The 25,023-nt window shown below is 40.4% G+C and overlaps 1 protein-coding gene across 12 annotated transcripts in view; it reads right to left on the bottom strand.

The window, feature by feature from the left end:
* Positions 1 to 3,115: 3,115 nt before the first annotated feature.
* LOC125461456 (myelin transcription factor 1-like) overlaps positions 3,116 to 25,023 on the bottom strand; it is a 149,924-nt gene continuing 128,016 nt past the window's right edge. For 8 of the 12 annotated variants that reach the window (XM_048550269.2, XM_048550258.2, XM_048550267.2 and 5 more), the window contains 3 exons: positions 24,598 to 24,701; positions 18,097 to 18,240; positions 6,348 to 6,541 (listed from right to left, as the gene is read on the bottom strand). In XM_048550269.2, the coding sequence (XP_048406226.1) occupies positions 6,380 to 6,541; positions 18,097 to 18,240; positions 24,598 to 24,701 (410 nt within the window). In that variant the 3' untranslated portion in view covers positions 6,348 to 6,379. Of the gene's footprint in view, positions 4,601 to 6,347; positions 6,542 to 18,096; positions 18,241 to 24,597; positions 24,702 to 25,023 lie in introns of those variants that run through there. The other 4 variants (XM_048550257.1, XM_048550259.2, XM_048550260.2 and 1 more) reach the window with 4 other exon arrangements.

Below are 25,023 nucleotides of genomic sequence, written 5' to 3'. Positions count from 1 at the left end.
CTTGCTAGAGAGTGGTAAGGTGCCTCTTACTGAGGATTATTGCTCATTATCACCCCAAACACTGACTCTCACCTCATTAATATCTAGGTTTCTTTTTTACCACCTGTCACATTGAAACTGGAAGTCGAGAATTTCCAACACGAAATTCAAAACAGCTACTGGTTACTGCAGCTCATTGCTTGTTCTTCAGGATCACTGTCTTGGACAACATCACAGGGCACTCTCCCGAACAGTAAAAATTTACTCTCCATGTCTATGGAGGCTGGCATCTGACATGCACCTCTCCATATCATGGCACATCCCTGATCCACTTACAGAACTTTCTGCACCATAATGCTGCACTTTGGAGGCCATCTGCTACAGTGCTACTGCAGAGACACTTTACATGGAGGGACAGGCACCCAGCTTAAAGACTGCAGTAGGGCACCTGCTGTCTTCCTGCACACTCCATTTAAACCTACACGGATGCACACAGCGTATCAGTCATGCCTTGCCTTCCATTTAAATGCATTGTCCTCTCAACCCCATTTTAAAATTGCACAATACTTATGTCTTGCCTCGCAGAGTAGCACAGACACAAAGTCAGGCAGCTTATCATGGTTGTTAATAATCATCAGTCAAGAGGGTGAATGTGATTCTGTACTGCAGCATGCTACATCAATTGCATACCTATTGTCTGTAGAGCAGACACGTGGCATGTGCCTCAACAAATGGCCATGTCTGGAAGTCATCCCACAGCAGGTTCAAGGGATACCACTCTTGCTGCAGTCTATTCACAGTCAAGGGCTTTTGCAACGCTCAGTTACCCACTTGGGTGCTTATGTTCAGCACATCTCAGTACAGTCTGAGGGTGAGCCAAGGGCTGACCTGACTGTCAGTGGGATGAGTGTTAAGGCATGTTAGGGAACAAACAGTGACAGTGGGAATGACAAAATGGAGGGAATCATGAATGGACGATATAGGCAGCAGTGTGGGAAATGGAGGGGTGAAAGACAGAGATGGGGATGGGTTGGTGTCTCGACTGGGGAAAGAGTTAGTAGACTATGGGATGCCGATGGAGGTGGAAGTGTGATAGGTGATCACCACCACTGTCACCTCAACAGGGAGACTACATAGCAAGATGGCGGGCACCACCAAGCTGTAGCAATGGGGATCAGGAACTACAAGTGAGAGTTGGCGACTTGATGGCCAAAAATATAAATGCCAGCTTTGAGGGGTTGGAAGCCCTTCAAGGGGCAATTGCATCTATCAAGCAGGTTCAAGTCATTTAGAAATCATGTCATCATGCAGGTGAAATGCATGCAGTGTACAATACGTGGCATCCAACTGCTTGTCACAGCCATTGTTGCTTCTGTGACTGGTCCTTGCAAATTGCAGATCCACCTCTCTTTGTAGAGAAGTAATCACAGGCAGCTTTAAGCGAGGCATTCACAGTCCACGTCATACACAGCTAAGGCAAGAGAGCCTAGGGTGCAAAGAGGCATGAAACCAATTACCTCTCCATCTGAACAGTGATTATAATGGAAGACTATTATATGCAACAATGCCTTACATGGATAAAGTGCAGCTGGGGAAGAAGGATATTAGCACTTGTGCAGTGTTGACATTCTCCTACTAACTCTCTGAGGTATGACAAGTGGACCATGTGTTGAAATAAACTCCCATGTCAAAATGACAATGTGAGCCATTCCATGGCCCTCCTTGACAAAATGCAACATGTCTGCATCTATGCAGCAGAATGTTAGCAGTCGTTTTTAGAGGACACACTTTTGGCTCTTTTCATTGCTAAGAACCTCTCTGTTCCCTATGTTCCTGAGGCAGGTTCATTGCCAGTGTGACTGATAGACCCAGCACAGCAAGTATGAATGTTATGGTCACTGCCATGTAACAACTGTACAAGGAGATGGAAGAGATGCATCATCAAGCTCTGGAGTAGTAGTAACCTGCAGCTTAGACTTGGAAGATCTATTAGTATATACCAAAATATTACAGTTTACAGTTGCATATCTGTCAATCTTCAACCTTTCCCCAACAACATTAATTAAGTTCTACATAATCTCAGGCTATTGTTATTTTTAGCAATTAAATGTTTTGCCTTAATAGGGAGGCTAAACACAATTATGCCTTGGTATGCAGAGATAGTAAGAACTACCGACGCTAGAGTTTGAGATAACACAGCGGGCCAGGCAGCATCAGAGGTCAACTTTGCTGCTCCTCTGCTGCTGCCTGGCCCGCTGAGCTCCTCCAGCTCCACACTGTGTTATCTATACCTTGGTTTTGAATTGTATGTTCCCAGTGAGGTGAGGGAAGGAGAACCAGAGGGGCAGAGTGAGGGCTCTTTATCCAATCAGGAATGAAGGTTGGGAGTCATTTGACAGAAGGGTAATACAGCCAATATATAATTTTATGGGTTATATATAATGTTATAAAATATAGTTAATATTATGCAATATATTTGAGCATGACTACAAGTGAATGCCTCGCTTAAATCTGCCTGTGTTTACTACTCTACACACTTATTAAGGTTCTCAAAAGTTCAAAGTTTTTTTTAAAAAGATGGTGCAGATGCTGGCATCATAACTTGTGGATTCTGCTGCTGCGTCAGCCGTGGTCCCAGCAGCAAGCCCCTTTCTCACCCGCTCGGTGCCACCTTGACATCGCTGCCCGAAAACATTCCTTCATGTTTACATGGCTGCTGTCTGACAAATGCAGCCAGCAAGAAAAACTTCAGGTGATTGAGTCCTTCAAATGCTGAATTGCTGGTAAATTAGCAATTTCAAAATTGTTTCCTCTGATTTCCACATTCACTTGCATTCTGCGATTTTGGAGACTGGCGTGATTGGTTTGTATTGCTGACCTGTCATTATCATGTCCTGTTTGAAGTTGCATGGCGGGGTGGCTTGCTCGATTTACGGATGTAAAATCCAGCCCTTAGTACATCCCATTCTTGTTGTAAAACATTTTCCATTTCACTTAGTTTGAGAAATGCCATGGAAATAAACCAATAAAGAAAGAAATAAAATTATCACGGAAGATATTTGAAACTGCATATGGAGCAGAATTCTCAGCTGGATAAAAATGAGGTTCCACAAGATTATTCTTTTTATCAGCTTGGTTTTATTTTATTATGTAGATGGAACAACAAGATGTACGTATTTAAACAAGTAAACAGCAGTTCTGTCTTTTAACATAGATACATATATTTGGATGCACAATCACAACAAAAATTGCACTAAAACAGTGTGTGAACAGTGCCTATTTCTGTAAATAATTACAATACTTAGCACTGCAACAAAGTTCAGCTTTCATTTCTGATTTACAAACATCACTTATAAATTACATATCTGTCAGTGAGGCAAAAGCGCCACGAATGCCCTGATCTCAAGTTTTAATGACCTGAGACTTCAACAAATTCAAACATAGTTTAGTACCTGGAATGTGTTAAACTACAGTTGGACTCCAATACATTGTACAGAAGTCCATGATTGCTCTTTCCTTTTGTACTTCCTGCCCTATAAATGTTCAGTTGTTCACTCCATTGATGATGTTATACCAGTTTATTTTGGCCAGTGGAGCATTAATGTAATAAAGCCCCTGTAAAAGTCTGTATACCTGCTGCTGCAGCAAAAATGCTGTAAATATCCCATATTAAAATGTCTGATCATTACATCCCTATTTGAAACTGTTCAAATTATTCAATGAGGAAGGCTTCTAAATGCGTCACTCTACAATACATTTAAATTCGCAGACTATGCTGATTTCAAACTCAATGTCACATAACAGACACATTGACTTACAAAATAAATATACATCAATCACAAAAAATGGCTCTTAAGTATTACAGTAAGGACTCTTTAAATTAATTTGATTAAATATCAAATAAATAGTGGTTAATACATAATTTTGCTTTAGCTGTGGTAAATGTTATGAAAATTATTTTCATGAATAGGAAAAAATATTAACAAAATCAAAATAGTTTCTGAAAAAATTATCAAAACATGTCAGTTATAAAATATTCTCACTCCACATAAAAAGGGAATAAATCACATTAATAAAGTAATAAATAATACAATACAAAAATAACCTGACTTGTGTTAATTAAATTTTTAAAAGCTTGTACTAGAACAGCATAAGGAATAACACTGCCCTCATGCACTCCAGATGCCTGTGTTTTTCTTTTAAATTCAGTTTTATCTGGATTAAAAACAAAACTAAATAAATAAACAATATTAAATAAATAGGTAGAGTCAACATACAGAATTCAGAATAGTTTACATATTTGCTTTCCAGATTCATTTTAAACATTATTTTAAAATTTACACAATAAGATTACGGACAACTTGTTCTAATCAAGTGCAATTTCTATGTTCGTAATTGCTATAAATATTTCTAAACCAATATCAATCACAAATTTACTGTATTTACAGGGTAAGTGAACAGTTCATTTACAATTTTTTTAAACCTGAATGCCCTTTACAGCTTGTTTGATGCTCTCCAGTAGTGCTTTATTTTCTGGGTTCTGGTAGCATTCCATATTGGTATACATATCTGTGAGGGTATTAACATAGGCATCAAAGTTCTGTTCGCTGATTGGTTCCTGCTGAAGAATGTAGGAAAAAAAAGTCAAGAAATGTCAATTTCTGAAATAAGCAAAATTTTGAGTTTTACAGAACTGAATGTTATCACAGTGACCTTACAAAGTAGGAATATATCTTATGGTTTCTCAGCACCATGAAGCCTTCATAAATGTAAGTGTACTGTTTTTTTTAAACTAGGGGAAATGATGCAATAAAACTTAGGTATAACGTAACACTTCAAAACAAAGTTAAATGATAGTGTCTTCTCATATTGTGTTTACAATGTAGTGAAATTGGTCAATGTTGTGAATAAGGGCACTTAGCACGAACTGGAGAAGGTTAGGGGTGCGACTACAAGTTAGATTAAGATCTGACACACACTTTCAGTCAGAGTTTTATTTCCTCCAACCACACACTAAAACTCAGTCACTTCATGACTGACTTTCTTTTATATACTTTCGAAAAGTTATTTTGATCAACTTGTTTAGACAACTAGGCACCACACCTTAGGAAGGATATACCGGCCCAAAAGCATATACAATGTAGGTTTACAAGAGTGTTACTTGGACTTCGAGGGCTAAGTTACGATCTGATCAAAGTCTTCAAGATATTAACAGGAAAAGACAGGTTAGAGAAAGGTAAACTATTTCCAATAGTTGGGGATTCTGGAACTAGAGGGCACAGTCTAAAAATCAGAGTCAGACCATTCAGGAGAGATATTAGGAAGCACTTTTAAAAACAAAGGATGGTAGACCTTGGGAACACTTTTTCACAAATGGCAACTGATGTTAAATTAGTTGTTAATTTTTTAATCTGAGATAAATGTTTGTTAAGCAGCGGCATTAAAGTTATTGGCCAAAGACAGGTATATGAACTTTGACCACAAACCATCCATGATCTCAATGAATGACAGTCGAACAGGATCAACGGGCTGAATAGCCTATCCTTGTTCCTATAAGTTAGAGAAAGTAGATTACTGAAAGTATTTAAAGAAGAAGTAGATAGATTTTTGAAATATCAAATTCACTGCTTTGTTCAGCTGGTATGAAAGAAGAGTTGAGACCTGGAACAAATCATCATGGCCGTTGGATGGCATGGCAGGCTTGGGAAGCCAAACAGTCCACTCCTGGCCCTATTGCTTATATTTATATTTTGTGACACACTTCTGGGCCAGAAGATCTGGGTTCAAAATCCACCAAACCTAGGGAAAAAGAGATACTACCCACTCTACCATAGGCTCAAAATTTTTTAATTAACATGCTCAGAGACATTACAACATACTTTAGAAGCAGGTAGAACTAGAACCCAGGACTCCTAGTTTACAGGTAGGGACACTATCCTGGCACCACAAGACTCTTCGACATTGGAATACATTAACTAATTAGTACACAACACATGTTTGCCTCATCATCTTTAACTCTTAGTATTTAGCATCCTATTAAAAGAATTGGATCCTAATAGATTCCTCTCTTTATGTAAAGAGAAAATATACAAAATGATAATATGTTATTACAGTTTATATAATAATGCAACTAACAAACCCTGTACTCCAAACCATCTTTAAAAAAAATTCAGTAAGATTATAACATGAATATTTTTTGTTCTCTTGATATAACTTATGACACCATGTTTGAGGGCATCCAACAATTTTTGTAAATCAATCTAATCTGATATCTGAACACTTGCTTCAATACACTTTACTTTTGAAATTTCATTTCTAACGTTTCTTTCATATTCAGTGCTCGATCCTTATTTGCCAATATTCCTTACCAAGTCGATGTTGTCCCAGAGATAAATAATTATCAATACAGCATCCTACAGGTACACTTTTTCCTTTCTTCAACCTTATGTAGGAGCTTCTTTCGAGTATTAAGTGGTTGTATAGCCATATCTACAACCTCTACCAGTGCAGGTGTGTCTGCAGCTAAGGTGGTTTTAACTACTCTTTTTAATCTTTTCGATTCCTAAGCAAAAAGACAAAACTTGTCATTTCTTCCCACTACAAATATAATAAATACTGCTGTACTCAAAAAAACAGAATTGGTAAGATGAGTCTGTCTGGCACCACCAAAATACCGATTTCATTCTTTCTGGGTCATCCAAGGTTGAAAATCTGAGTCAGCACTGTTGTTAACTTAATTTAGAGTCATAGAGATGTACAGCACAGAAACAGACCCTTTGGTCCAACTCATCCATGCCACTTTAGTGTCAAATTCATCTTCAGCACTCTCCACCTGTCGCATATCTCAAGATGAAGCATCATTTTAATACATCGAGTTTAGTTAATGTGCAGAACTTAGTTAAACTTCTCAACTGGTCAACTTCTTCCTGAGTTGTACTGTCTTCCTTTTATGAGGATCTGGTCTGATTTATTAGGATCATATTAATATTCACCTCTGCGAGACTGGTGATTCAGAGCTATTCTGCTTAATTCAGGTATTTACGAGTTCCTGAATTACTCCTTAACATACAGCTGAATATTCTTTTTTGCAAAACTAAAATCCAAGCTGAACCGAATCAAAGAAACTAGAATAGCCCATTAGGGTACTATAACTTAAAACAAAATCTGGCGGATCCAGTCAAAATGTGGAGGAGGAGGTAATGCACTCCCAGCCCCATGATGTTCATGTGTCACAAGAAACTTCAAATGTGCCAGCCAGTGATACATTTAAATTGACTATTTAGTTCATAACACCTATTTGCCTTGTTCCCTTTAACTCCTAAACATTTAGCCTCCAATTACAGAATTAGATATTAACAAGGGAGTTGATTGACATCATTACCAAAACAGTGGGCTGATGCTACAAATATCTGTTTTCTACAATACTAATGGTCCTGTATCTGAATAGCTGAATTCCCTCAAATGTGGCTAAAAATGACACATTTTAAAGACAACATATGACTGACAGCCCCATGCTGTAAATTAAGAACAAGACAAAGTCAAAATATCTGCAATAAATATACATTCAGGCAAAAGTGATATTGGTTTACATAATTTAGGAGAATGAAATACAAATTAAATTCTCTATGAAATTTTAAATGCACAGGAGTATTTAGAATATATTTAGTTAGGTCTGTTTTTTGCTGAGCTTGTAGAATTTCAAGGATATACTCTTTAAAATGAACAGTGCATTTTATCAATTCTAACATGAAAGTGTTAAATACAAGCAAAGTTTCCGAATGTTACTGCTATGTTACCTCAGGCACTTCAGCCACAGATGAAGTGCCTATAGACTGGAAAGTGACTAATGTTGTGCCATTATTTAACAAAGGCTGCAGGGAAAAGCCTGGAAACTAAAGGCCAATAAGCCTAATGTTTGTGATAATGGAAACTGCAGATGCTGGAGAATCCAAGATTACAAAGTGTGAAGCTGGATGAACACAGCAGGCCAAGCAGCATCTCAGGAGCACAAAAGCTGAAGTTTCGGGCCTAGACCCTTCATCTGCTGTGTTCATCCAGCTTCACACTTAGGTGGAGAGGTAGGGAGGGGATAGGTCAGTCCAGGGAAGACGGACAGGTCCAGGAGGCAGGATGAGGTAGTAGGTAGGAAATGGAGGTGTGGCTTGAGGTGAGTGGAAGGGATGGGTGAGAGGAAGAACAGGTTAGGGAAGTGGAGACAGGCTGGGCTGGTTTTGGGATGCAGTGGGGGGAGGGAACAAGCTGGGCTGGTTTTGGGATGCAGTGGGGGAAGGGGAGATTTTGAAGCTTGTGAAGTCCACATTGATACCATTGGGCTGCAGGGTTCCCAAGCTGAATATGAGTTGCTGTTCTTGCAACCTTCAGGTGGCATCATTGTGGCACTGCAGGAGGCCCATGATGGACATGTCGTCTGAGGAATGGGAGGGGGAGTTAAAATGGTTCGCGACTGGGAGGTGCAGTTGTTTGTTGTGAACCGAGCGGAGGTGTTCTGCAAAGCGGCCCCCAAGCCTCCGCTTGGTTTCCCCGATGTAGAAGCCTTCTGTTTGTGGTGAGTAAGTTGTTACTGGGGATTCTGAGAAACAGGATCCACAGGAATTTGGAGAGGAAAAGTCTCATTTGGAATAGTCAGCAAGGCTTTGTGTGTGGGAAATCATATCTCACAAATTCGACTGGGATTTTTGAAGCGGTGACCAAGGAATTAGATGAGGGCAGTGAGGTAGGCATTGTCTACATAGACTTTTGCAAGGTCTTTGACAAGATAACACATGGTAGGTTGTTGAGTATGAGTAAACCTGACAGAATCCAGAGAGAGCTAGTGATTGGGTACAAAATTGACTTGACGGTAGCAGATGGCGGTGGTAGAGGGTTGTTTTCCAACTGGAGGCCTGTGACCAGTGGTGTGCTGGATCCACTGTTATTTGTCATTGGATGAGAATTTAGATGGTAAGGTTAGGTTGCAGATGTAGTCAAGATTGGTGGTATAGTGGACAGTGAAGAAAGTTATCTGGGAATGCAGCGAGACCTTGACCAGCTGGACCAGTGAGCTTAGAATTGGCATTGGAGTTTAATTTAAATAAATGCAAGATGTTGCATTTTGGTGGGTCAAACCAGAGCAGGACTTACACAGTCAATGGTAGGGCCTTGGGGAGTGTTATAGAACAAAGAGATCAAGGGGTACAGTTTCATAGTTCCTTGAAAGCGGAGTGACAGGAAGACTGAGTGGTGAAGAAGGCTTTCGGCATGCTTGCCTTCATTGGTCAGAGCACTGAGTATAGTAGTTGGGACGTCTTGTTGAAGATGTACAAGGTGTTGGTAAGGGCACATTAGGAGTACTGCATGTAGGTCGGGTCACCCTACTATAGAAAGGATATTATTAAACTAGAAAGAGTGCGGAAAATATTTACTGGAATGCTATCTGGACTGGACGGTTTGAGTTATAAGGAGAGATTGGACAGGCTAGGAATTCTTTCCATGCAACGTAGAAGACTGAGGGATGAAGTTCTAGAAGTCCATAAAATCGTGACAGGCACACATAAAGTAAATAGTCAACAGCTTACTCCAGGGTAGGGGAGTCCAAAACAAGACAACCTAAGTTTAAGGTGAGAGCGAAGAGTTACAAAAGGGTCCGGGGGGCAATTTTTTCCATGCAGCGGATGGTGAATGTCTGGAATGGGCTACCGGATGTAGTGGTGGAAGTGAGTACAATTTTTTCATTTAAGAACCATTTAGACAGATACTTGGATGGGATAGGTATGGAGGGATATGGTCCAAATGCAGGAAAATGGGACTAGTTTAATTGTAAAAAACTGGGTGGCATAGGCAAGTTGGGCCAAAGGGCTTGTTTCCTTTCTTTAGATTTCTAAGACTCTATGGCTGCATGAACTAAAATTTATTTTGAATGAGCTTCGGATTTGCAATGGCACAGTACACTCAACACATTTATTTCACACATCACTGTCGACAGTAAAGAGATTTGAACGTCTTGATTTCAAAAGACTGGTTACTAATCCTGAATTGAGTAATCTACACTCTGGAAATTAAAGTCCATTCCCGATAAATTATAGTTAACCCAAGGCAGCACATAAAATGGGAAAATTTGCAGTTCACAATAATTACTGCTGGATGAACCACCAACTGGATCTTGTAATGTCAAACATGATTCGCTTCCATGATATATATTATACTCTACATTTCTCTGCATTTACCCTACTAGTTTCAACAGAACCTGTATAATAAAGCTGTGGAGTTCCACAGGGCTCTGTCCTTGGGCCTCTACTGTTTGTAATTTTTATTAATGACTTGGACGAGGGAATTGAAGGATGGGTCAGCAAGTTTGCAGACGACACAAAGGTCGGAGGTGTCATTGACAGTGTAGAGGGCTGTTGTAGGCTGCAGCGGGACATTGACAGGATGCAGAGATGGGCTGAGAGGTGGCAGATGGAGTTCAACCTGGATAAATGCGAGGTGATGCATTTTGGAAGGTCGAATTTGAAAGCTGAGTACAGGACTAAGGATAGGATTCTTGGCAGCGTGGAGGAACAGAGGGATCTTGGTGTGCAGATACATAGATCCCTTAAAATGGCCACCCAAGTGGACAGGGTTGTTAAGAAAGCATATGGTGTTTTGGCTTTCATTAACAGGGGGATTGAGTTTAAGAGTCATGAGATCTTGTTGCAGCTCTATAAAACTTTGGTTAGACCGCACTTGGAATACTGCGTCCAGTTCTGGTCACCCTATTATAGGGAAGATGTGGATGCTTTGGAGAGGGTTCAGAGGAGGTTTACCAGGATGCTGCCTGGACTGGAGGGCTTATCTTATGAAGAGAGGTTGACTGAGCTCGGTCTCTTTTCATTGGAGAAAAGGAGGAGGAGAGGGGACCTAATTGAGGTATACAAGATAATGAGAGGCATAGATAGAGTTGACAGCCAGAGACTATTTCCCAGGGCAGAAATGGCTAGCACGAGGGGTCATAGTTTTAAGCTGGTCGGTGGAAAGTATAGAGGGGATGTCAGAGGCAGGTTCTTTACGCAGAGAGTTGTGAGAGCATGGAATGCGTTGCCAGCAGCATTTGTGGAAGCAAGGTCATTGGGGTCATTTAAGAGACTGCTGGACATGTATATGGTCACAGAAATTTGAGGGTGCATACATGAGGATCAATGGTCGGCACAACATTGTGGGCTGAAGGGCCTGTTCTGTGCTGTACTGTTCTATGTTCTATTATCAGGACTGTCACATGAACTGTCACATCAAATGTAAAGAAAGTTTAATTGAAAATTCAATTGTACCTGCGGACATGAGCTTACATCATTTTCTCACCCTTACAATCTAATGTCTACCTTTGATTGATATAACATAAACTGATTTACTTTTCCAGCAAGCAAAATGGCTAATTATCCTCTTCTCACAATAGCTTGCAACATTTCAACAAATACATCATTCTCATCTTACAATGAGAAGGCAAAGGCAGCCACTGTACCCAGCATAATCTGAATATCACATTTATAGGAACAGACAGCATACACCACATTCTAGAGCTCTATCATAGGTCATTCATTCAGGATTCATAGCTAGTTCTTTTAAATGATATAAGCTAACACAAAAGGTAGAGGTCAGTTATGGCTAATTTCAAAGCCATAAGCAGCTGGGTACTAATAATGGCAGCCCAATTTAAAGGCCAAAATCAAAGTTGGATGAATAATCTCATCAGTTCAATTTTGTGCAATATGCGAGGACTGAGGATTTAGTTGATGGTGGGCAATTGTAAATACTTTGAAGTCAGGTGAACGCTACTGCTCCTCCTAGTTCAATTCAGACATGCCTCAGATCTTCCGATGGGGAGATAATCATTACAGCAACTTAGACAATAAGATGCGTGTTTCCATCAAGCTGAGTTTGCAAGGTAGCTAATTCTACTAAGGAAACTAAAACTTCCACTGGACAATTACTTTATGTGGGGAAACCACTAAAAAAATCCCAACTCTGAGTTAGAGTGAGAGGAATGGTTCCAACTCACTTAGGTCAATAGCTACCCACAGACATTTAGAGGAATTAAAACCTACTGTACATTCTTGGTCAGTATTAAATTGAACATTGACTCACGAGTAATCTACTCCCTACCCCTATCCCACTCCTCCATAGCCACCTTGTTCCTTACCCTCTTACTCATTTACCCACATTTAAGTACTAAATAAAAAACGAAAGAACTGCGGATGCTGTGAATCAGGAACAAAAACAAAGTTGCTAGAAATGCTGAGCAGGTCTGGCAGCATTTTTCAAGGATAAAACAGAGTTAATGTTTCATGTCCGGTGATCCTTCTCTGTTTTTTCTTTCACAACAGCTGCCTGACCTGCTTAGCTTTTCCAGCAACTTTGTTTTTGTACCCAGATTTATCCAAATAAATAACATTGAATATTATTGAAAATAAATTATTAAAATTAATTACATTTAGAATTCAATAGAAATGACACTGAATCTTAAAGTGAAAACCTAAAATCAAAATAAAATAGAAGCTGTAATGGACAACAAAAATGCTGCAATCTCCAACAATGGACAGGAGAATTAGAAAGGCTGGGCCTCTCACTCTCACTTTGGTTCCCAGCTCAGATATTTGAGAGACTGCAATATGATGAGCACACTCAAGGACTGTAGGAAGAGGGCAATCTTAGTAACAAAGAAGGTATGGATAGAAGTAACGAACACAGTCAATGGTTGAAATGCCATCCCTCTGATGTGAAGTATCAAAGAGGATCCAGTAGGAGGGCATGACAACTTTCGGATACTAATCTGCACACTCTGACATACCCAAGATTCACCTCCACAGCATTCCTTAGGTAGGTCAACACACCTTGAAGCTCCATTTATTCTCCTCCCTACAGTTACCTCACACCAACTCTAAGCACCATTAATTTGGACTCAATCTCAGTCTATTGGAGTTTCACATCCATGTCTCCCAGCTACTCTTTACAAATTTCACTGTTCAACACACCAGCTGTTATCTGCACTCATTATTCTATGCTTCCTCTCTCTCAGGACAAGACAGTACACAACATAGTGAGAAGCAGAGGCACATAGTGAGTGGAGGGAAAATGTATGGGCACCTGTTATATGGTAAGAAGGTTGAGGAGAGATCTAATACAAACTTACAAGATAATGTATGGCTTAGAAAGGGTGGACGCTGGGAAGTTGTTTCCGTTAGGCAGGGAGACTAGGACCTGTGGGCACAGCCTTAGAATTAGAGGGGGTCAATTTAAAATGGAAATAAGGAGACATTTCTTCAGCCAAAGAGTGGTGGGCCTGTGAAATTCATTGCCACGGAGCGCAGTGGAGGCCGGGATGTTAAATGTCTTCAAGGCAGATACTGATAAATTCTTGATCTCACAAGGAATCAAGGGCTATGGGGAGAGTGCAGGAAAGTGGAGCTGAAATGCCCATCAGCCATGATTAAATGGCGGAGTGGATTCGATGGGCTGAATGGCCTTACTTCCACTCCTATATCTTATGGTCTTAAGATGATCCTTTTAAAGGAAACTGCTGATATAGTTGGTGCAATGACCTTTGATCTAGTCACAGTAAAGATGTTTTTAAATATCTTTAGGATGTTTGGAGAATCTGTAATCGCTTTAAAAATATTTATAAGGAATTTGAAGAGATTGCTTCAATTTTAACAGGTCAGTTACATTTTGTTAGTATAAGGAATTGTGGTTCCTGTGACTTGGTGAGCCTTGATCTTGAAGCAGTACCAACAAAACATCAAAGCTGTGTGGTCAGACACAATGGAGAGCTGGAAGCAGAATGTAAGCGGCAGAAAGACGTGGACATAAAGAAAAAAACAAATCCAAGCAGAATGGGAAACACAGAAGTTATGCAAGAAGTGCAGGAAAATCCCTAAGAAAACTCAATGAAAAACCTCATTCCCCTGTTTTACAGTAATTAGAAACTACAACTAAACTGATAAAGTAACTGAATCCTGAAAATGGTATGATCAGTTCGTGGCTGAGTTTATCAGGGATCCAGATGGCCAATGGGGTGTGCTTGTTGGTTGAAAAATAATGATTTATCCAAATAAATAACATTGAATATTATTGAAAATAAATTATTAAAATTAATTACATTTAGAATTCAATAGAAATGACACTGAATCTTAAAGTGAAAACCTAAAATCAAAATAAAATAGAAGCTGTAATGGACAACAAAAATGCTGCAATCTCCAACAATGGACAGGAGAATTAGAAAGGCTGGGCCTCTCACTCTCACTTTGGTTCCCAGCTCAGATATTTGAGAGACTGCAATATGATGAGCACACTCAAGGACTGTAGGAAGAGGGCAATCTTAGTAACAAAGAAGGTATGGATAGAAGTAACGAACACAGTCAATGGTTGAAATGCCATCCCTCTGATGTGAAGTATCAAAGAGGATCCAGTAGGAGGGCATGACAACTTTCGGATACTAATCTGCACACTCTGACATACCCAAGATTCACCTCCACAGCATTCCTTAGGTAGGTCAACACACCTTGAAGCTCCATTTATTCTCCTCCCTACAGTTACCTCACACCAACTCTAAGCACCATTAATTTGGACTCAATCTCAGTCTATTGGAGTTTCACATCCATGTCTCCCAGCTACTCTTTACAAATTTCACTGTTCAACACACCAGCTGTTATCTGCACTCATTATTCTATGCTTCCTCTCTCTCAGGACAAGACAGTACACAACATAGTGAGAAGCAGAGGCACATAGTGAGTGGAGGGAAAATGTATGGGCACCTGTTATATGGTAAGAAGGTTGAGGAGAGATCTAATACAAACTTACAAGATAATGTATGGCTTAGAAAGGGTGGACGCTGGGAAGTTGTTTCCGTTAGGCAGGGAGACTAGGACCTGTGGGCACAGCCTTAGAATTAGAGGGGGTCAATTTAAAATGGAAATAAGGAGACATTTCTTCAGCCAAAGAGTGGTGGGCCTGTGAAATTCATTGCCACGGAGCGCAGTGGAGGCCGGGATGTTAAATGTCTTCAAGGCAGATACTGATAAATTCTTGATCTCACAAGGAATCAAGGGCTATGGGGAGAGTGCAGGAAAGTGGAGCTGAAATGCCCATCAGCCATGATTAAATGGCGGAGTGGATTCGATGGGCTGAATGGCCTTACTTCCACTCCTATATCTTATGGTCTTAAGATGATCCTTTTAAAGGAAACTGCTGATATAGTTGGTGCAATGACCTTTGATCTAGTCACAGTAAAGATGTTTTTAAATATCTTTAGGATGTTTGGAGAATCTGTAATCGCTTTAAAAATATTTATAAGGAATTTGAAGAGATTGCTTCAATTTTAACAGGTCAGTTACATTTTGTTAGTATAAGGAATTGTGGTTCCTGTGACTTGGTGAGCCTTGATCTTGAAGCAGTACCAACAAAACATCAAAGCTGTGTGGTCAGACACAATGGAGAGCTGGAAGCAGAATGTAAGCGGCAGAAAGACGTGGACATAAAGAAAAAAACAAATCCAAGCAGAATGGGAAACACAGAAGTTATGCAAGAAGTGCAGGAAAATCCCTAAGAAAACTCAATGAAAAACCTCATTCCCCTGTTTTACAGTAATTAGAAACTACAACTAAACTGATAAAGTAACTGAATCCTGAAAATGGTATGATCAGTTCGTGGCTGAGTTTATCAGGGATCCAGATGGCCAATGGGGTGTGCTTGTTGGTTGAAAAATAATGAGGGAAAACTATGTCATTGAGACTGTTGAGACTTGAGACAGAAGATGTTTGTAGGTGCGCAACCTTGTCACTATTAACTATCTGGACATGGTGGATAGATTACAGCTGCTGGTGAAAACAACTTGAGCACCAAATCCATTGAGTGGAAAGTGAAAGATCCCATGTTTTACAGGCATTTCAGTTGGAAATATTGCGTGATTAAATGTAGTGCCAACATATTTGAATGAATGGGGAATGATGTGAGCCCCTGTGATTTTGTGGGACATTTCTTTGTAGTATCAACTATTTAATGTTAAAATAGCCTTTCTACTTGAAGTATCATTTGCCCGTTTATTTATTTTGGTTAAAGATTCCTAGATTGTTCAGTAGCCTCCTACCATGACAGTCTTAATTGTAGAGGTATGGCCCCTTGAAGTGAGGTCTGGCTTCCTTCTGGGTGGATTTCAGTATCCATCCATGTGTCATTTGAAGAGGCACCCTGGCTCAGAGATTGCAGCCAGTGCTGCTGGTGTTGCTCCTATGTGATGAAGCATTGAAGCAGTGGTGCAGTCTCTATCCTTGGCATTCAGCAAAGTTGGAACTGTCTAACTGCTTCCTCGCCATCTTGAAGACTGGCAGCAGAGAAGGGCTGCTGGAGATAAGTGTCCACTCGAAAGGTGATGTGCTTTTAGGAAGTTAGCAATCACCTGTCAGCCAAGATAGCACTCTCTGATAGAAGAAGTGTATTGAACAGTAGTTGTTCAACAGCAAGAGCTGGAGCTCTTCAGAGTAACTTGTAAAAACTTTTACAGCTTGTCGGTTTCACTGAAGCTCTCTTCACTGTGCATCTTCCTCAGTGACCCTGGAGAGTTGCTGGCAGACTGGAATGCAGCCTACATGGCTGGGAAATTCAAGTCTCAGTTCTAAATGACCTTTGAAATGGCTTCTTACAATCTCAGCAACTTAGACATTATTTATTCATTGATTTATCAGGGTGCTCTCCTCTCCTTTTAACCACTTAAAGTGAAATACAGCAGAGAGATTCCAACCTGATATAATTTTCTACGACTTCCTATATCTATGTATGTGTGCAGTTGTTTCTTCTGGATCCCTCTTTCCTAAATTTCTTTTTGCTTTTGTCATGTTATGTGGAGTCATCACAATGTTAGTTGATCATATCTGACATAGGATGAGCCATATTTGGATCTGGTGGTTTGCTTTACGGCAAGGTCCTGCTACTAAGACTCCATTTCTTTCACACTGGGAATCAACTCCAATATACCATACTTCAATAGGGCTGCTCTCATCAGAGAGTGACAATAGGTGGTGCTTTAGTTTGAAGGTCAACACGCCTCAGGTGAGTGGTGAGTTTGAGAAGGAGAATCCTTCATGGCAACCTCAACTAGCACATGTTTATCTGCACGAGGCCAACAAATCCAGAACAGTCTGGCTCAAAGGTAAGGGTGTTACAGACTGAGACACAAGACTCCCAGCTTACAATTGTTTCTTATGGATAAGGAATTGAAAGATATACCCCATCCACTTTGTCATGGTTTTGTGTAAAAGAGATTGCGACCAAGCAAAGCCTTGATGCAGCTGGTTCAAAACTTGAAATTTCCACGCAAAATACGTAAGCATGATGTTTGACTGTGGCAAACATTTTAATTGTAGGCTCCTGATGATAAACATTACATTTTATTTTGGTCTTTGTCCACTGACTTCCAGGTGTACGTCTGCTGAGGCTGGTGACTATATTAATGGGGAAAAGTGACACGATTTGCATTCTGAAACCTTGGCTGTTAAGTGCAGCCAATATGTTTCACAGATTTAATGATATACAAGTGAATTGCAAAATGAGTAACAGGGAAAATAAACAGGCATCTTATTGAAGATATAAGTGCATGGAACAGTTGTGAAATCAGCCTAGCAGGCATTTTATCTTGTTTGCAATTTGAATTGTGGCTATATGCACAAGATTAAGAAAAAGGTTACGTTGAGTTCCAAGGAGTATTAATTATATTCTCAAATCATAACTCATAAATACAATCAATCAGGTTAAATTTTTAATGCTGTCCAATGATTCCCTTCATCAGTTCAAAACATTTCTTGTGGAATTATGGAACAGAATTTTGACTCATTACTGAAAGCATGAAGAGGCAAAATAGCAGGCAATTTTTCATAAATTGTACACTTTATGAATAGTCTTACAGGCAGAAAATCTTTCCTGGCCCATTCAATTCTATCTTACAATTCCCAATATGTGCTCACAGCAGGAGAAACACTGCATCAGCAGCACAAATGTATACAATTATCTGCAATATCATCAGAATAATACTCAGCAATGAAAGACCTTGACAGAAGCAGATATTGAGAGAATATAATGCAGAACAAGTTTGCTTACCATTTGAGGCAGTTTTATATCAGCAAGGCTACGTATCAGTGCCTGACTCAACCCAGCCAGCTCTTTGAATAAGGCTTCATTTTGCTCTTCAATCACTTTATTTTCATCCTCAATAGTTTTTAAATTTTTTTCCATGTTAGAAATCTGAAAGATATTAGTGCTGGGTTTTAGGACTATGGTTCTATGAATGTTAAGATACCTTCAATTTTCTCATTAATCTGTTCTTTTTTTCAATCAACCTGTTCTGACATGTTATGATACGCCTCTGCAGCAGGTAGGACCTTCTGGTCCCAAGGTAGGGACACTATCTCTGCACCATAAGAATCCAACCAGTCCGGTTAATTAATGCATTTAATTATACTCTCACAACTGTTTCAATTGCTCCTAGAATTATTTCAGCTGAGTGAAAATTACATTATTTTATTTTATTCCTAAAAGTTGTAAATATAATTATATATTATTGTAAGTCACAAAACCATTTCACTGTGAATCTGGCAGAATTTACAATAATATTCAACTTGCTCCCCATACCTTTTCAATGTGAAACCGTCTTAATACTTACGAGAAGCACTTCATGTCATGTATACAGCCTAAGGTCCAAGGAAAACAATTCAAATTGAAAATTACAAGAAGTTCAAAAGATGTAGAATTTTCCTCGATCTACAATGCTACACTACAACATGCCTCAGAACATTTTCAATACTCTTGTTTTACAATGTGCATTCTTTGTCTGGCAGATTGCCTGAGGGGATTCTACAGTTTCCAGCCCCTAATTGTATTCTTGCTGAAAAGCTTTCAACAACAATATTTCCCATTCAGCCTCTGTGGTAGCTTGTCCAAGCTTTAACATGTCACCTCAGCATGTAGTCCAAGATCTTGGAATGTACCAATATCTAATACTCAATCAAGGCCAGCTTCTGGCACTGGAAGACCAGTAAATCTGAGATGGCTAGAATACAAGAGCAAGGATGTGCTGCTGAGGCTGTATAAAGTTTCAGTTAAAATGCATTGGAACATTGTGAGCAGTTTTGGGCTCTATCTAAGGAAGGGTGTGCTGACCTTGGAGGGATCCAGAGGAGGTTCACAAGAATTATCCTGGGAATGAAGGGTTTGTCATATGGGGAACAGTTGAGGACTCTGGGTCTGTACTTGATATGGAGTTTAGAAATCTCATTGAAACTTTTAATACTGAGAGGCCTGGATAGAGTAGACTTGGAGAAGATGTCCCCATTAGTGAGAAGGGCTAGATCCTGAAGGGACAGCCCCAGAATGAAGAGATGACCCTTTAGAAGAAACATGAACAGGAATTTCTTCAGTCAGAGGGTGGTAAATCAGTGGATCTCATTGCTGCAGAAGGCTGTGGAGGCCAAGTCATTGGGTGTATTTAAGACAGAGGTCGTTAGGTTCTTAATTGGTGACGGGATTGCAGGGAGAAGGCAGGAGAATGTGGTTGAGAAAAATATCAGTCATGATCGAATGATGGAGCAGACTCAATGGGCCAAACTACACTCCTATATCTTGTGGTCTTATTATAGGCAGACCAAAGGATGTTTTTCACTAAGTTGATAGTACTCCAGCCACAGATGATGTTTGGTTGAGTGTGCATTGCTGGGAACAACTTGTATTGTGTCCTGTGTCACACAGCTGCTTAGGTTGAACCTTGACAAAAATCATTGCCTTTCCCTCCTTGCTATTTTGGATTTGATGCATTACACTTATTCCTCTCTTTTCTTCATCCTCAATGATGTTCAGAAAGAATCTCTTGATGTTTCAGTCGACTGTTTCTCATCAGAATGCGGAGGAATCAAAGAGTGATTTCAGGGTTCTCCCGCCTTTGAAAACTCTTTTGAGTTCCTTGATGTTTCCTGGTGTCAGCAGACCTCTGCTCTTCCTGTAGGTGACAGTCAACCAGTAGGAGGCAGAGGTCAGAGATGAACACTGACTTGGCATTTGTGTCCCGTGCATTCACATTGGATTCAACAACAGGAAGCCAATGCTGAAAAGGAGACCTGTCTCACTTCAATCAGTTGTATCCATGCTGCACATTCAAGCTATGAGGTACGCTTTGCACCACACAAATGCCAGGCAATGACCGTCTCTGGCAGAGATAACCTAACCACTGCCCCTTGATATTCAATGGTGTTACTATCGTTGAATCCCCTATCAACGTACTGGGTGTGACCATTGACCAGTAACTAGACTTGCCATATAAACAGAGTTAATGTTTCGGGTCCGGTGACCCTTCCTCAGAACAGGATCAGTTCTGAGGAAGGGTCACCGGACCCGAAATGCTAACTCTGCTTTCTCGTCCACAGATGCTGCCAGACCTCCTGAGCTTTTCCAGCAACTTTGTTTTTGTTCCTGATTTACAACATCCGCAGTTCTTTTGGTTTTTATTTGCCATATAGATACAATGGCTGCAAGAGCAGTTTAAAGGCTAGGAAAACTGCAGTGACTAACTCACCTCCAGATGCCGTAAGTCATATCCACTATCTACAAGGCACAAATCAGGAGTCTAATGGAATATTCCCCACTTACCTTGACACCATCCAGGACAAAGCAGGCCACCAAACTGGCACCACATCCACAAACATTCAGTCACTCCACCCCAGATGCTCCGTAGCAGGAGTGTGTACTATCTACAATATGCACTGCAGAAATTCACCAAACGTTCTTAGACAACACCTTCCAAACCCATGACTGCTTCCATCTAGAAGGACAAGGGCAGCAGGGACGTGGGAACATTACCACTTGCAAGTTGCCCTCCAATCCACTTACCATTTCAACTTGGAAATATATCTCTGTTCGTCACGGTCACTGGATCAAAATCCTGGAATTCCCTCCCTAAAGGCATTGCGGGTCTTTTTATAGAACATAGTCTATGGTGGTTCAAGAAGGCAGCTCACTATCATCTTCTCAAGGGTAACTAGGGATGGGAAATAAATGCTGGCCCAGTCAACAATGCCCACACCCCACGAATGAATTTAAAAAAAACTCCATCTTCAGAGTTGCTGAATATGTTGTACAATTGAGCATTTCTTGTTGTTTCCATCTGATGTGCTGAAACAGAGTCCAGTTTGCTATTGGCCCTGTTTGATCATCCAGCTGTATCGATGGTGCCATTAAAATCACTACCCACGCTGACTGGCCGGACATTGCTTGCAGGGCTCCCAGGCCTCTTTTTAGACCTCTTCATGAGTTTCCAGCCTCCCAGATGTTCTGCTGCTGGTTCCTCCTCCAGAGATTCAGTCGGAGAAGTAGGCGGCTCTGGGGCCTGCTGCTTCTTTCTTTCCAATCCTCTGCTCTCTTTTTCAGCCCTTGATTCATTCTGTTCATTGGAGGACTTTGTGGGGAGAGTTGAGGTCTCCTTCCTGATAGTAACGTTTATTCTTCTGTGTAAATGTCCCTCGTTTATTTTGCTGCTTGTGTAACACTGAGGCTACGGTTTGGGCATCTCTTCAGAGGGGACTTGACCCAGAACACAGTATTTGCTTATAATCCTTTGTCTGGTGAGATACCTGCTTGTGGCCCTTACAAAAGACATCGCTGCAGTTGGCTGTCATCTGGCCAGATTTTCCACTGGAATACAAGACTTTGGGATGCACAGACTGGAAGGATGGAGGGAGCGGGAGAACTGCTACCATAACATCTACCTTCAGAGCTAGCTTGACCTACTATCTGTTGGACCAGGTTTCAACGATATCCTTATCTTCAGTGCAGTTTTCAACTTTGTCGACGTACTGGATGAGGAAGGTGAGAACATTCTTGATGGGAGCATATGTGTTAGAAAGTCGCACATACACCACTCAAGCTTATTGGGATTGCAGATTTGTGCATAGCTCTGCTGTGAGGATTTTCAGCTGGGCAGATTCTTCTTCTCTTTGAAGACCTTGAAGAACTTTATACAGGTGTGTACGTTCTTGAAGGTCACATCAAAATATCTAGTGCTGTGGAGGTCCTGTAGTCAATAGATGCCTGCAGCTTCAAATCACTTGTTTCTGACACATTCTTCCTGATGAAGAAAATCTGGTCTATTTTGTAGCTCCTTCACCAAGCTTCATCGCCATCCAAATTGTGTTACGTACCCTCTCAAGACATTATTGACAATAAGTTATACTTTCCTTACCACTTGCCCGAGAAAGATAAACTTCCTTTTACACATTTATGTAAGAACAGAGGGACATGCCAGATCCTAAAAATTCTACCTCATGGGAATGATTACTGCAAGCAGTTAAACCCTTTGCTTTTACTGTCTTTAACACAGAAAGGGATTAACATTAGCAGAATAACCAAATAAAGTGATTATAACTGAAAAATACAAGTAGGATATTGCAGTATTAGCAGAGTATCTAATTGAGAGCTCAGTGGAGATCAGTTGCCATGCCAAGTAAACAATCAGTGAGCTTTTTACTTTGGGACACTGAGGCTGGTTTACCGACTGAGGGTGGGATCCCTGCATCTCAGTTTAAATCACAGGCTGAGCCTAACTCTGCCTATCTGGATCACTCTGCTTTAATGTTTTGAGCAGGAGTCCATGAATTAGTGTGACCCGTTCTGTCCGTCTCAAGGAGGATGTCCCACAGCATAAAGCTGCTGGCCAATTGAGGTTTGCAACTCTGTATACTGGAGTGCTAGCAGGATTAATGGTCACCGCTGGTACAGTAGGTAGGTCAAGGCGGTGGCTTCCAGTAATATACCCAGACATTCAGATATGTCTAGGTTCTCAATGAGGCCAGACTGACATGCCCCAGCAACCCGGGGTGGTGGGGAGAGAGGAATATGTTGGGACATGGTGTGAGGATTGCAGGTCTGGGGAGAAAGAAGGCATGGGGACTGGAAATCTGGGAAGAAAACAAGGGGAGGCAATGTGATCAGGAGATAATGGGAACTGCCGATGCTGGAGAATCCGAGATAACAGTGTGAAGCTGGATGAACACAGCAGGCCAAGCAGCATCTTAGGAGCACAAAAGCTGACGTTTCAGGTCTAGACCCTTCATCAGAAAACGGGGATGGGGAGAGGGTTCTGAAATAAAAAGGGAGAGGCCGAATGTATTATTGCTTGAATATTAATCCATAAACTCAGCAAATGTTCTGGAGAACTGGGTTCAAATCTAGCCCTGATAGTGGAATATGAATTCAATAAAAGTCTGGAATTAAGAGTCTAATAATGGCCACTGCCAGTTGTTGGAAAACCCCCTCTGGTTCACTAATGTCCTGTAGGGAAGGAAATCCGATCTGGCTTACATACGACTCCAGACCCACAGCAATCTGGTTGACTCTTAATTGCACTCTGGGTAATTCGCGATAGTTAATAAATGCCCATCAGACCAGTGATGGAATAAGGCTGTTTACTGGGCATTTACTTGCCTCTTATGGATCTCAGTTGGGTCAAAGCTGCGAAACGCACTTGACAAAAACTGAAAGAACTGTGGATGCTATGAATCAGGAACAAAAACAAAGTTGCTGGAAAAGCTCAGCAGGTCTGGCAGCATCTGTAAAGGAAAAAACAGAATCAACGTTTCAGGTTCTGAGGAAGGGTCACTGGACCCGAAACATTAACTCTGTTTCTTCCTTCACAGTTGCTGCCAGACCTGCTGAGGTTTTCCAACAACTCTGTTTTTGATAGCTCCCCTGCTGCTTGTAAAATCATACTGGGGGCATGTGGGCCTACAGCAGGCATGCTGATGATTGACAGATCAATTTATAAAACGCAAACAGAAATTACTGGAGAAATTCAGCAGGTCTGGCAGCGTCTGTGAAGAGAAAAAAAGAGTTAATGTTTTGAGTCCAGTGACCTTTCCCCCAAACTGCTACTGCTCATATGTGGCCTGTAAAACCTAGCCACTTACTTGAAATCTGGCCTTGACTATTTTCAAAAAAAAGTCTCATTTTGGTGCCTGTAATGGTCCAATGTGACAGGAGTTTGGAAACTTCACTTATGGTAAGGTTTTAGAACACAAAATTGGTATGAATTGGTAATGTCACCAAATCAGGTGTGGGAAATATTTATCACAGTTATTTGATTGGGTGCTGTTCTAAGGTTGGGCCAGAGCGCAGACCATTTTACTCTAAAACAAGCTATATATACTGCATAAGAGCTGGAAAGATCACAAAAGAACATCTTTAAGCTCTCCAAGTCAAAAATATTTTATGCATGTGAGGTTTCTTACATAAAAAGCCAGTCTACTACAACATGTATGGAAGATAAGAAAAAAACGGCACATTTTTCAATACTTTTAAATTATATATATCTATTTTGCAGGCTAGAAGAGTAAATAATTGGCTTTCTGATGAAATGTTGTCAACCTGAAATGTTAGCTGTATGTTCATTATTTCAAATTTCCAGCATTTGTTTAAGTTTGTTTAAGTTGCCTGTTCACTTAAGTTGGTATGTTCTGATGTTAGCAATTTATTGGTATACTTTGTTGTGAAAGCACTGGACAAAAAGTATCTGTATCGAAATAAGGCTTTCTTTGAATAAACACACTCCTGTAATTGTACCTGTGACTGCAATTTCACCATATTGGATTCCATCTCAGTGTTGGATTCATTTAGTTCACTGATCTCTTTGTCAAGTTGCTTAATTTCTTCATCATTTTCAATTGCTGTGAGAACAAAAAGTGAATTACAGAAAGTAGTCATTGTTTCTATTTAAAATCTACAAAATGTTGTTTATATGACGTTCCACTCTCCAAGCTTTTAGTGGAGGCGTTAATCCTTTATTTTGAAAGCAAGTCATAAGAATGCATTAAGTGCTTGCCTGGTACTAGGGCCAACATTCATTTTCTAGCCTGTAGACAGGAAATGCAGACATTGAAAGGGAAGTAAAATATTGGAAAAGGTTTCATTTTTCAAAATATTCTTCTTTTATACCAGATAGTAAGCAAAAACACTTGATTGCTGCCACAAAAGACACTATTGAATGGC

Source organism: Stegostoma tigrinum, chromosome 19 (genome assembly GCF_030684315.1).
Source record: "Stegostoma tigrinum isolate sSteTig4 chromosome 19, sSteTig4.hap1, whole genome shotgun sequence".
Taxonomy (NCBI): Eukaryota; Metazoa; Chordata; class Chondrichthyes; order Orectolobiformes; family Stegostomatidae; genus Stegostoma; species Stegostoma tigrinum.
The sequence above is the reverse complement of the archived record's forward strand: the minus strand, read 5'-3'. Positions and strand labels throughout refer to the sequence as shown.